The following is a 12464-nucleotide window of genomic DNA, read 5'->3' as shown; positions in this document are numbered from 1 at the left end:
AGCTAGTTGCCAGACAAACATGGCAGCGATCTGAGGTAGGGATTCCACTATTTAAAAGAACTACAAATGTCTTGACCTGATTTTTTTTAATCAAAATTAACATATAGGTATGATGATGATGACTCAAGGCTTTTTGGCTAATATTCACATTCATGTTTTTCTTCTACTGAATGAAAACTTTTTGTACCAAAAAGGAGGCACAAATGTTACACACAGTCCCTTTAAGTGTGTGTTAACAATGCCCAGCTGAGTTCAAAGCGCCCTTGTGATTTGTTTTCCCACCTACCTGCTTGTATCTTACTTTTAGCAAAGCTGTTTTGGCCGCAGAACACATTAGGTAGAAGGAAAAGGGGGGTGCATAGAATGTAAGTGTTTTTTTTGTCATTGATATCAGCATTTTGAAACTTTGTATGCAACAAGAAAAGATATGGCACTCCAGGGTAAAATATGTAACAAAGACTAATGTGGTACAGTACTTGGAAAATGGGCCTAAGTTATAGTAAAAATAATGCAATGTTTTTTCCTCAGTTTCCTGCAACAGTATTTTTTTACAGTTTCATTCAGCAACAAAAAGAATAAAAAAGAACATAATTGTCACAAGATATGGTTTTACAGTTTTGTGCGTTTGTTTAGGGTGGTGATGGCCCTGGGGAAGAAACGGTCTCTGTTTTGAAGGACCTCTAGCACCTACCAGAGAGCAACAGGGCAATGAGGTGGTAGGCGGGGTTGGAATTCTCTTTTACAATGGCTCTGCTTTGGTTTTGCAAGCCGGCAATGTCTTCTAGACAGAGCAGAGAGCATCCGATGATATTTTGGGCGGTGTTGGTTACTCTCTGTATGTTTTCCCTGTCCGCTGACGTAACTTTATGCTCGTCACTGCAATTTCTTCCTAGTGTAGCATGAAAATGGTGAAATTAAAAAAATACCTGTTTTAAGTACAGTACAGACGCCAAACAAAACCCCTAGAATAATGAAGAGAAAAAAAAAGTTTATTTGAGCATGCTTAAGAAATGCATACACCATAAAGAGCTTGAAAGATGGAAAAATTCCAAATTCCGTACAGCACCTTAACTTTTGAAAAAGCTTTTTTTTGTTTTTGTTTTTTAAAGCAGTTGGCATTTTAAGGGGTGAAAAACAGTAGTCTATTGGTAAAGCAGTACTGTTGGCAGGTATGAGAAAGGCGTGTTCCTGACGTCATTGCGATTTCCTGTTGATTGTAGAGGTAAAACTGCTCGATCATGGGAAAGTATATTCGGTGCTTTCTATTCATTGGGACACACTCCTATCTAGCGGTCAAATGCTCTATGATAACACCAGTGTTATGTCTTTGCAATGAGTAGCGCCATTAGAAAAGGAAGGGCTGACTTGATTTGTGACATTGTTGACACATTTTACAATTTGCCTTTTTTATTTTGATTAAACATTTTGATATATTTAGGCGAGCAACGAAAAATATTGTCAGCATTCAATCACACCAATTAGAATTTTTTTTAACGTTGAACTGTCCTTGAATGTTCATTATCTTTATTTAGTTTCTGGTTTGGATAAAGGATGTACAAAGAATCCTGAATCATTTGAAAAACGTACTCATTTTGTAAGTAGCTCGTGTCACCTGGGTTACTGATTTGTTTGCAAATTTCTAACAGACGCTAAAATGTCCTTAGTAATGAGCCTGTTATTGTATAGTGTGAGAAAAAAATCTGGATAGAGACACCAAACATTAAGTATGGGAGTAGAAACGGTGCATTCATCATGCCGGGTCAAATAAAGATACTTGTAAAAAGGTATTGAGTGATCTATATGTATAGATGTATAGAATTTGGGAAGAATTGATTATGTATTTAAAGAAACTTATTAATAATTTATCATGCCAGTTAAAAATTAAATTTCCCTATGAAAATTGAATAAAAATTGATAATCATCTGCTTTCGTGTACAAGCGGCTCTGGAGCTGCATGCGGTCATACTGCTCTTTGGCACTCCCTAGTGGCTTCCAGGCGGTTTTCAACAAACACCTTGCTCAAGTAAAATGCTCGGCAACGCCAGGTCATTATGCTTGTATGCTATAATCTGTCTCTGCTTTGAGGTTTTCATCCACTTTCTGTTTTCACGTTCAGGGTTTTTTCCGGCGCAGCATCCAAAAGAACATGGTCTACACGTGCCATCGGGACAAGAACTGCCAAATCAACAAGGTGACCCGCAACCGCTGCCAGTACTGTCGGCTGCAGAAGTGCTTCGAGGTGGGCATGTCCAAGGAAGCCGTTCGCAATGACAGGAACAAGAAGAAGAAGGACGTGAAGGAAGAGGTGGTGCTGCCCGAAAACTACGAGTTGAGCGGCGAGCTCGAGGAGCTGGTCAACAAAGTCAGCAAAGCTCACCAGGAGACCTTTCCTTCACTGTGCCAGCTGGGCAAATACACCACCGTGAGTACAGCGGCCCGTTCCAGAACACCCGAAAGGATCAAAGTGAACCCTAGATAGCTTTAAGAAAAAACATCTTTCTGGTTACTAAAACAACATTTAAATTTGTGCCTGGTGCAGAGGTTTGGGGGCAGCGGCAGCGCATGATTTTTGATGAAATGGAAGTAATTACTGTACACTAAAATTTTAAAGTTAATTGAAAGTGAACAAACAAAAACATTTTACAGCACTTTTTTTTTTTTTTGCCTGTTTCAGTTTTTATTCAAAACGTTGTTTTGCCCATTTAGACTGGTTTGCATCGCTATCACTTTCTACAGGTCTTTTGGGAAAAATAAGTTATACAAGGAGATTGGCCTCCCCTTCAAAGTGTTTGGGAAATGCGTTAGACAAGGTTCATTATAGAGAGCTGTTGCACAACCAGTTGCCACTTATCGGATGTTCTGGGTGTTTTTTTTTTTTTTTTTTTAAACCAAAGCAGCAACTTTCACTTATTTATCTCCATTGTCTGACGTCAGCTTTTTCTGGTTTGTCCTCCTCTTCTGTGTCTATTTTGAAAAAGGAATATAACCTCCCTTGGAAATTATTCCAGCTGAGCGCTGCGTAAATTCTCCCGGGGCTTTGTGATCGGCACTCGCTGCTTCATGATTGTACTCCTTGGCTTGGTCACTTACACAAACACGGCGCTCGTGTTTTTCTATTATTTCTTGCTACGTTTAAATTGTCGTCATTCTCATTTTTGTCTCAAGACATCATGCCGTTATCCTTTCCCGAACTCATGGCTAAGGCCACAAAAAGGAAATGCTATAAAATGGGATTAAAGAGATGCAATCAAAAGGAACTTGCTGCGGAATACAGGTTCTCTACAGGTATAACCACAGGCGCAGAATCAGGTACCTGATGGTGGAAGGCATACGCCCAAAATGGACCGAACTGATGGCGCTGAGCGGTCACAAGTAGTTTCTAGTGGTACCCTCTGGTACAGCTCATGGAATGGGTTTTCCTTTATATAGCTAGCAAGATTTTTAAAATATAACTCATATATTGCGATTTTCGTGTTTACAGGTGACCGTCGTAAGCGATACCAACGTACAACCTCACCAGCCCAGAATTAACTGAGTGCCTTTCTTCTCCCTGCCAGAACTCGAGCTCGGATCACAGAGTCCAGCTGGACTTGGGCCTGTGGGACAAGTTCAGTGAGCTGTCCACCAAGTGCATCATTAAGATCGTGGAGTTTGCCAAGCGGCTGCCGGGCTTCACGACACTAACCATCGCTGACCAGATTACACTCCTCAAGTCTGCCTGTCTGGACATCCTGGTAAAGTAGACCCCGTCATACGGCGGCCCAACCTTATGGTGTTTTCACTTCACAGTGTGGAATGATATTATTTTTGAGGCCCTTTTCCCCAACTATAAACAAAAATGTTTTGGCATGCCCAAAAACGTCTTTCATTCAAACTTTGGGATGCTTATGCATATGAAGTTATGTCTCTGATAACTTGATACAGACGCTGCCCTACTTTACAAACAATATAAGTTCCGGACGATCGTTTGTAAATTGCTCCAGTGCAATATTTTGTACGTTTAAGGCTTGTATACGTAACCTGTCTTGTTTTGTACTAAAAATTAAACATTTCATCAAATAATATGCTCTGTAAAGATAAATAAAGTTGAGTTTAACCTACTTTTGGAAGATGAGCTTCAACAGTTAGGCGCTTTCTCCTCCGTGGTAAAAAGTGGTCAAAAAAAGGGTTCTGACCATTTTCAAAACCGCATCCAGCTTTCTTATTCCACTCTTATTTCAAATGAAACGGCTCGCCTCTTCTTTACACTTTACACCAACCATATTGAATGGATGCTTGAGATATGAAACAATAAAAATGTCAAAGGTCTTAGTGCGCCGGAGATACAGTATAGAATGTTTACTCACAAACTAGGAAGAAGAAGCAGATTTCTTCTTCAGGGCGGTTGCTAGGTGACCTCTCACACGCCAGGAGCGGCGGAAAGAAGCACTAGAGTAATGTCCGGTACTCGGCAAAAGGTGCACACAATACAAAATCTAACCTACAGAAATGTCGTGTTTTTCGATATCCCGAAAAAAATGTTTATGTCTACCGTTTTACGTAACTCGAATGGTCCTAAGTAGGGGAGCGTCTGTAGTTCATTAGACACTCAAAATAACAAAGGAAGAAATCAATGGATTTTGAACTAATTATGAAATGTAATGCTTGATAACAGTGACATAATACTATATATTATTTTGCTTTAATTCTGAAAATAAATACTAAAGAAATGCTACAAAAATACTAGTACAGTAATCATAGAATACAAAAACACAGAAATACTACTACAGTAATTTTAAAGAAAACCTACAAAAATACTACTGCTGGATTACTACTAAACTACAAAAATACTAAAACGGAAATGAAACTAAATTACTACAATATTATTCTACAGAAATACTACAAAATTACTACTGCTGTTCTAAAATACATTTATTTATACAACTGAGCATATCATCAGCAATGTTTCCTGGGCTCATTAAATGTTTCAGATCTTACATTATACACCCTCACCCAGGTGACCCAGCAGCGGGCTACTACTACAGAAACACTACTACTGTAATACTACAAAATACAACTACAGGAATACTAATACAGAAAGAGTACGAAAATGCGCCTACAGAAGTACTACCACAAAAATCCTACAAAACAAATTATCAAGTTAGGTGCTTATTAGAGAGGGTCATAAGCACAGCCCAAAAGATCACCTGCTTCACCCTACCCATCCTAGGGGACATTGCCAGCTCTTGCTACCTCAGCAAAGCTGCCTTTTCAAACCGTTACCTTCGGGCCGACGTTTCAGACCCTACAAAACCCGAAAGAACACAGTTTTAAGTACAATAACTCGGTTCTAAGTGCAATATTCTGCTTATGTATAGTTCTTATTTTAGATGTGAATACTTAATATTTGCGGTAAATACTTTTTCTATTTATTATTTTTATCCCGTTTAAGAACTGGAGTGCCACGCTCATTTCGTTGTAACACAATAATAATGAAGGTGAATCTGATTTTCTGATTCTGGGATTAAATACTCAAAGCAACAATATGTAATATTTGACCACTAGATGGCACTGTGTTGTCAGGTGCAAGCCAGGGCCATTGACAGTTGGATTTCTCTGTTTGAAACTTGACCAATGATTTCCTTTTTAAAAAAAATCACATTATATGTATTTTTGCCCAGTATTCAAATCAGAATAAGTCTTAAAGGGCTATCATCACACCAATAGGCGGCACCGAATATTACACACTGCTCCTAAAACAGGGTTCTAATATTTTTTAGTGTGTGGGGGTAGCTTATTACAATAAGTTTCTACCCCTCTCTATGGTGCAATTTCACTTTGCGAACCCCACCTCAGAACGGAGGAATGCCGTATCCCAGGGGACTACCGCAATGCCCCTCTTGCGTGCACACAACTTTTCAAAATTTCCACGCGTCTTTAAACCCAAGCAGAAGAATGTGAACAGCTGCCAGCTCGCCTCCTCAAGTGTGTTTTTTTTTGTTCCCTCAGATGCTGAGGATATGCACCCGCTACACGCCCGAGCAAGACACCATGACCTTCTCGGACGGCCTCACCCTCAACAGAACGCAGATGCACAACGCCGGCTTCGGCCCGCTCACCGACCTGGTGTTCGCCTTCGCCGGGCAGCTGCTGCCCCTGGAAATGGACGACACCGAGACGGGACTCCTCAGCGCCATCTGCCTCATCTGCGGAGGTGCGGCGAGCCCGGTCTCGACGGTATGGTTTCCACCTCGCGCTGACGCTCTTTTTGTGGCCTGGTCAGACCGCATGGACCTGGAAGAACCCGGGAAGGTGGACAAACTGCAGGAGCCTCTCCTGGAAGCGCTAAAGATATACACGCGCCGCCGGCGCCCCAACAAACCGCACATGTTCCCTCGCATGCTCATGAAAGTCACCGACCTGCGAGGGATTAGCACCAAAGGTCAGTGCCACAGCCGCGTTTGGCGTTTTGTTTCTGGCATCACGCGTGAGGGGAAGGCGCCGATAGCGTCGAGTATCGAGTACGTTTCGTGATTCTGCCGTTCGGCCGCCGAAGGATCTCAAGTGTGCGGGGCACAGAGGAAAACGGCAAGCTGCCCTTTTCTCATCACAGGCGCTTTAAACACAAAACACAGCAGTGACATCCGTAAAATAACTCCTATTTCAAGTCACAAACATTACAGTTGCATTGAAAAAATGTTGCTGCACATATGCATACCTGTCAACCGGTACGTTTTTGCCGTACAATTATTATGCATTTCAAGACGTGTACGACGTACAACAAAATCTGTACAGAAAAACGCAAATTTGTCAATTATGAGTGCCATCCGGTATACACCGAATATCACCTAACGGCAAATCAATCAAGTCAAATCAGTCCGCAAGTCATTCTGATCTGAAAACAAGAGGCGGAGTTGATTGAGTAAATTTGAAATACATGTGGTCTTAAAAAACATCGGATTTCATGTGGTAGTTGTGAAGTGAAAGGAAGTCCGTCTCTTTTTAGAGAACCGGCTTTTTCGGCTCAACTCATTAAAGAGAGCCGAATCTCAAACGTCTCACTTGCTTTGATGCATTATATTACGAATTATCATGTTGAATTAAGAAGTTAAGAAAAAAAGGAAGTATTAAAGGAGAAAATGAAAAAAGACAGGTTTGTGGTTATCCCTTTAATCAGTATATTACCAACAATAGTTTAATGCAGAAAATGAATTGATAATTCGAATAAGAAAATTCTACTTAATTATGTTTGCATGTATTTTTTCCTTCTAGGGTGAACGTCCAACCTATTTAATTTTTGATTTTTTTTAATAATAAACCTCATTCATGTCGAGCAACTCAGGATCTCACAACAAGATGTTAATTAACAATATATATGGTATAACGAAACACATGTACAATATAACATGTTAAACTACATAAATCAACACATTTGGAAAAAAAACTATGGTGTACGATTATTTTGTAAGGGAAAATACGACAGGCATGGAGCCCTGGAGCTTGACAGGTTGGCATATGAGTGTTATAAATCAAATCAAATTAAATCTTTTGGGATATTTTTTGGATACTTTATTTCTCAATTGCACTCGTTGGCACCGATACAGAAACACGGCTATGTAGTGACGCTAAGCAGTCACTTGGCAGGTATCGTCGTCGTCAAGCATTGAGGGAAATGTAGTTTTCGGTCAAAGCACTCTTTAGACGCTATGACAATTTAAGCTAAATTGTAATGGGAAGAACTTCCTGCAACTGAAAATAAAAGCTACGTTTTATTGTCAATTTTACTCAACACCTATATGGGGGAGAGATTGGTCTCGGTCAAATTGTTTAGATTGACAAATACATCTGCGATTTACTCAAGACCTAAAATGCATATGTCTTAATAAATGCACACGCGAGATTAAAAATGACATGTAAATTGTAGGTATAGACCCTTACGTGTTAGTAGACAAGTGTGACGTAGCCAAGCTCCGCACGGAATTGATGTCACTTTATACTTGTCGATTAACAGAAAAAGGTCATAAATTGTAACATCTCAAAAGAACAAAAAGTATATGCAAGCGGCCAAACGGCGACTTAATATTCGTGATCAAAGTCAACAACAAAAACGTTCTTTTGATCGGCGCTACACGCAGATTGTGCTTTGAGACAATAATAGATGTTTACATTAGTTTAGTTCAAACATAAGTTATTCACGTTCCTTGGCTTACACCAGTGGTTCCTAAATGGTAGGGTGGGGCGCAAGGCTCCGTCAAGGAGTTCACGGGCGCAGTTGACTTGGGGGGCGATGTTTTTTGAGCGTTCTCCATTCGGGGCCCTGTGCTGTTTTTCCCTTGCCCTCATGTAGGATTTAGATCAGGCGACGGTGTAATGATAGCCCTTTAAGACTTATTCTGATTAAGCTATACAAATAGACATGACTTGATTTGTTCTGTTGTTTTTACCTTTCCAAAGAATCAAGTTCAATTGCACCTCCACTACGCTAGGGAGCAGTAGCGCTCTCATTGGCAGTGTTTTGTTGACATTTAACCTCTACGCTGAGCATATAGCACAGAGTATAAGCATTTAGTATACTCTGTAGATACGAAGTGGAGCTGACTCTCCAGTGACCCCATGAAAAAATAATTAACCCAAATGAGAAGACGGACTTCTTTGGGGGTGCAAGAGGATTTTTTTTCTTCCATGACAGAAAACAATTGAGAAGCTCTGGTGCTGTGAGGATTACATTTTTGGACTTCTCCAGTGCCTTCAACACCATACAGCCTCTGCTACTTAGTGGTAAACTGACAGCGATAGGAGTAAGCTCACACCTTGTAGCATGGATTACGGACTACCTGACAGGCAGACCCCAGTATGTGAAACAGGGGGGCTGTACATCGGACACTGTGGTTAGCAGCACAGGATCTCCGCAGCGGACCGTGCTCTCGCCGTTCCTGTTCACCCTGTATACGTCGGACTTTCAGTACAACTCTGAGTCCTGCCACGTGTAGAAGTTTGCTGATGACACTGCTATCGTGGGATGTATCAGAAGTGGGCAGGAGGAGGAGTACAGGAAATTGATTCAGGACTTTGTCCAATGGAGCGACACTAACCACCTGCACTTGAACACCACCAAGACCAGAGAGATGGTGGTGGACTTCAGGAGAACTAAAACTCACCCGGTTCCTGTAACCATCAAAGGAAAAGGTGTAGAATTTGTCCAGACCTACAAATACCTGGGTGTGCAGCTGGACAACAAATTGGACTGGACTGCCAACACAGAAGCTCTATGTAGGAAAGGGCAAAGCCGACTTTACTTCCTCAGAAGGCTGGCCTCCTTCAACATCTGCAAAAAGCTCCTGAAAATATTCTATGAGACAGTTGTGGCAAGCGCCCTCTTCTATGCGACAGCGTGTTGGGGAGGCAGCGCCAAGAAGAAGGATGCCTCTCGTCTTAATAAACTGGCTAGGAAAGCGACCTCTGTTGTGGGCACAGAGCTGGACAGCCTGACAACTGTAGCTGAGAGACGGGTACTGGAAAAGCTGCGGTCAATCATGGACAATTCATCACATCCACTACACAGCATTATATCCAGACAGAAGAGCAGCTTCAGTGACAGACTGCTGTCCCAGTCTTGTACCACGGACAGACTGAGGAGATCTTTTCTTCCTCATGCCATGAGGCTCTTTAACTCCACTCGGGGGAGTAAAAGCCCACATTAAGCCACACCCCCACATTGCATATTACCCTATTTTTATTACAGTGTGTATTTTATGTTGCACTATTTAAATACTCTATATCAACACGTTACATTGGGTATTTATGTATTTTATTCCTTTTACTTTATTATTGTTTTATTTTCAACACAAGGATACTGCTGGAAGTGTGAATTTACCTACGGGGATGAATAAAGTATCTATCTATCTCTATCTATCTACACAAACCTTAGTGGTGGTGGGATCAAAAATAATAATGATAATTAGTCAATAATAGTTATTATCAACAATATAATAATGTATTATATCTTCTTTGAAAGGTACTGGAGAAACTGTGTTTGAAAGTGCTTGAATATGGCCATGAAAAAGATGTACGAACGCTGAGAGCTCTGCTCTAAATTCCTTGCACCTGTCCACATAGGTGCAGAGCGAGCCATCACGCTAAAGATGGAGATCCCTGGCCCCATGCCACCACTCATCAGGGAAATGCTGGAAAACCCGGACGCCTTTGAGGACAGCAGCGACTCTGCCGAAAGCCCCGGCGCCCCCGCCGCCGCCGCTCCCGCACTGCCCGCCATCAAGCAGGAGGAGAAATCAACTTACGAGTCGGCGGTGGAGGAAGAGGACGAAGACGAGGATGACGAGTACTGGGAAGAGGACAAGGAGCGTTTGGCGGACAGTGATCCCGAGCTGTGGGGGGAGGCGGCAGCAGGGGGCGCCGGCGTCACCCACAAGAAAACCTCCACAACGCAATAGGACGCTTCCTTCCCCGGCATCCTTGCCACATCTCCGAAAAGTTTACAGGAAGCGAAAGCACTCGACGAGCGCCTCGTTGTGACGGCGGGGGGGACGCACGGGGAATGTCCCCCTCCTCAGGAAAAGGGCTTGGCTTGTATAGAAAACAATTCTCGTTTATGGGGAGTTACAAGACATGCTACTTATACTTTTTTATGTCTGATGCATTTTCTCTGTTCTGTATTTTTCCCTGTTAAACGCTAAATTGGGACACGGTAAGAGTAGTAGGTTTGTTACGGCAAAATTTGTGTACTCTTCCATGATGTCATAATGAAGAAGACACAGTTGAGCTATTAACTCATCCGCTGCTATAGCGACGGCCGACCCTTAATTCATAATCTGCCAACGGCGGCTGAATATGTCAATGACCCGCAAGACGGCTAAAACATCCAAGACCTTTAACTCATTCGTTGCCATCGACGATCATGATTCCCCATCTACATTGAATAACTTTACCAGTGGTGACTTTTTATCGCTATTGACGGCGAAAGACTATCCCGTTCGCTGCCGTTGATGACCTCATGGACCCTTTACTCGTTCATTGCAGCCATAGATATCCATAATCATCAACGTTTAATTGGACCGACAAATGAGTCAATGCTATTGACGGCCATAGTCAACGATCCCTAACTCATTCATTGCCATTGACTGCTATAGATATCAAAGACCCTCGACTCTTTCAATGCCATTGACGGCTGATGTATAGACGTCCAAAATGGATTTTTATTTGGATTGGCAGTAATTTAGGAAGCTCCCTATGCAGCAATTATAAATGTTTCAAATCATAGAATCCTCAGGTGGGGTAGTTTTTATATATAACTCGCATAATCCATCTCCACCCAACCTCCATTTCACGGTTTTACAGCTAAAAAACACATTTCAAACTCGTCATTCACACTTTTGCAGCACCGGCTGTTGACGACACTCGCACGAATGTACAAAATGTCTTCCAAGTCTTCAATAGAAATCCTATCAGATGAATGTTACTTCTCTCTGAATGTCACAAGGACAAAATCAGTCAAATCGGAGTCCGTTTTGAGCTGGAGAATGTCACCCGGACCTACACAGCATGTTGCTTTGGAACCATCCTTAAAGGGGCAATAAAGTCTCATTTCTTTTGTCTTTTTTTTTTCTTCTTCCTGAAGTTTGAGCCAGTGCAATAAAACATAGATTGAAGGGGACGTCAGCATGAAAAAAAAAAGAAACGGCTCTCTAAAATTCCTTCTCCTTGATGGTTAGGACATTTTTGTTTTGTTTGCGGAGAATATTTAATGGTGCTCAAACCATCTCATTGTGTCTTTTATTTGGCAGTTTGTGTCCATTTAAACATCTCATGAACCGGCTCATCTTGTTTCTGTTTGTATTAAATTTATCCATGTACTTTGCTTCTTTGCTTGTTTATTTTGGATGTATTTTTGATTAAAAAAAAAGTTTTTCGCGTCCACACAGATTTATTTTAGCATTTAAAGCATTTTTTCGAAAAGCATCAGGTAATAGATTTGACAGAGCGCACTAAGCCACGCACAGCATAGGTATGGTATCCATGTATGTATGACAAGCGGAGCAAACAGGGCGGCCGAAACAACGGCAAGGAACCTATTTAGTCGCTATTCCTGATAGCATAGCCGCATCAATCCTTATTATGCAATCGTATGTTAAGTCAGTAGAAATGGGTCCCAATTATTATATACAGAGTTATATTCATGGCATCGAGGTGTCCGAAGACGCTAATAACCTTGTAATGTTGACGATCTATGAGGAAGTCGTCAGCCCCGTACCAAATTTACAAAGAAATTGGTTCCGATTTGTCAGCTCTGATGGACTCTTACTGCAAATGTAAAGCAGCATATGTACACTATAGTTTTTCCTTCTTTAATACCTTAATGAGTTTTGGATATGTCACCTTGCTCATATTTCTTGGCGCATATGTTTTTTTTAGGCTGTCTTTGCAGATAACTTTATAAGTTAATAACCTAGGACAGAACAAACCCATTC

The 12464-nt window shown here is 41.5% G+C and overlaps 1 protein-coding gene across 8 annotated transcripts in view; it reads left to right on the top strand.

Moving 5' to 3' along the window:
* rargb (retinoic acid receptor, gamma b) overlaps positions 1-11849 on the top strand; it is a 107596-nt gene extending 95747 nt beyond the window's left edge. For all 8 annotated transcript variants that reach the window (XM_088338655.1, XM_088338647.1, XM_088338648.1 and 5 more), the window contains 5 exons: positions 2117-2422; positions 3558-3734; positions 5989-6193; positions 6263-6421; positions 10096-11849. In XM_088338655.1, coding sequence (XP_088194781.1) covers positions 2117-2422; positions 3558-3734; positions 5989-6193; positions 6263-6421; positions 10096-10430 — 1182 coding nt within the window. In that variant the 3' untranslated portion in view covers positions 10431-11849. The remainder of the gene's footprint in view (positions 1-2116; positions 2423-3557; positions 3735-5988; positions 6194-6262; positions 6422-10095) is intronic.
* Positions 11850-12464: the final 615 nt, after the last annotated feature.

Source organism: Urocampus carinirostris, chromosome 6, assembly GCF_059441175.1.
Source record: "Urocampus carinirostris isolate Australia breed hairy pipefish chromosome 6, RoL_Ucar_1.0, whole genome shotgun sequence".
Taxonomy (NCBI): Eukaryota; Metazoa; Chordata; class Actinopteri; order Syngnathiformes; family Syngnathidae; genus Urocampus; species Urocampus carinirostris.
The sequence above is the reverse complement of the archived record's forward strand: the minus strand, read 5'-3'. Positions and strand labels throughout refer to the sequence as shown.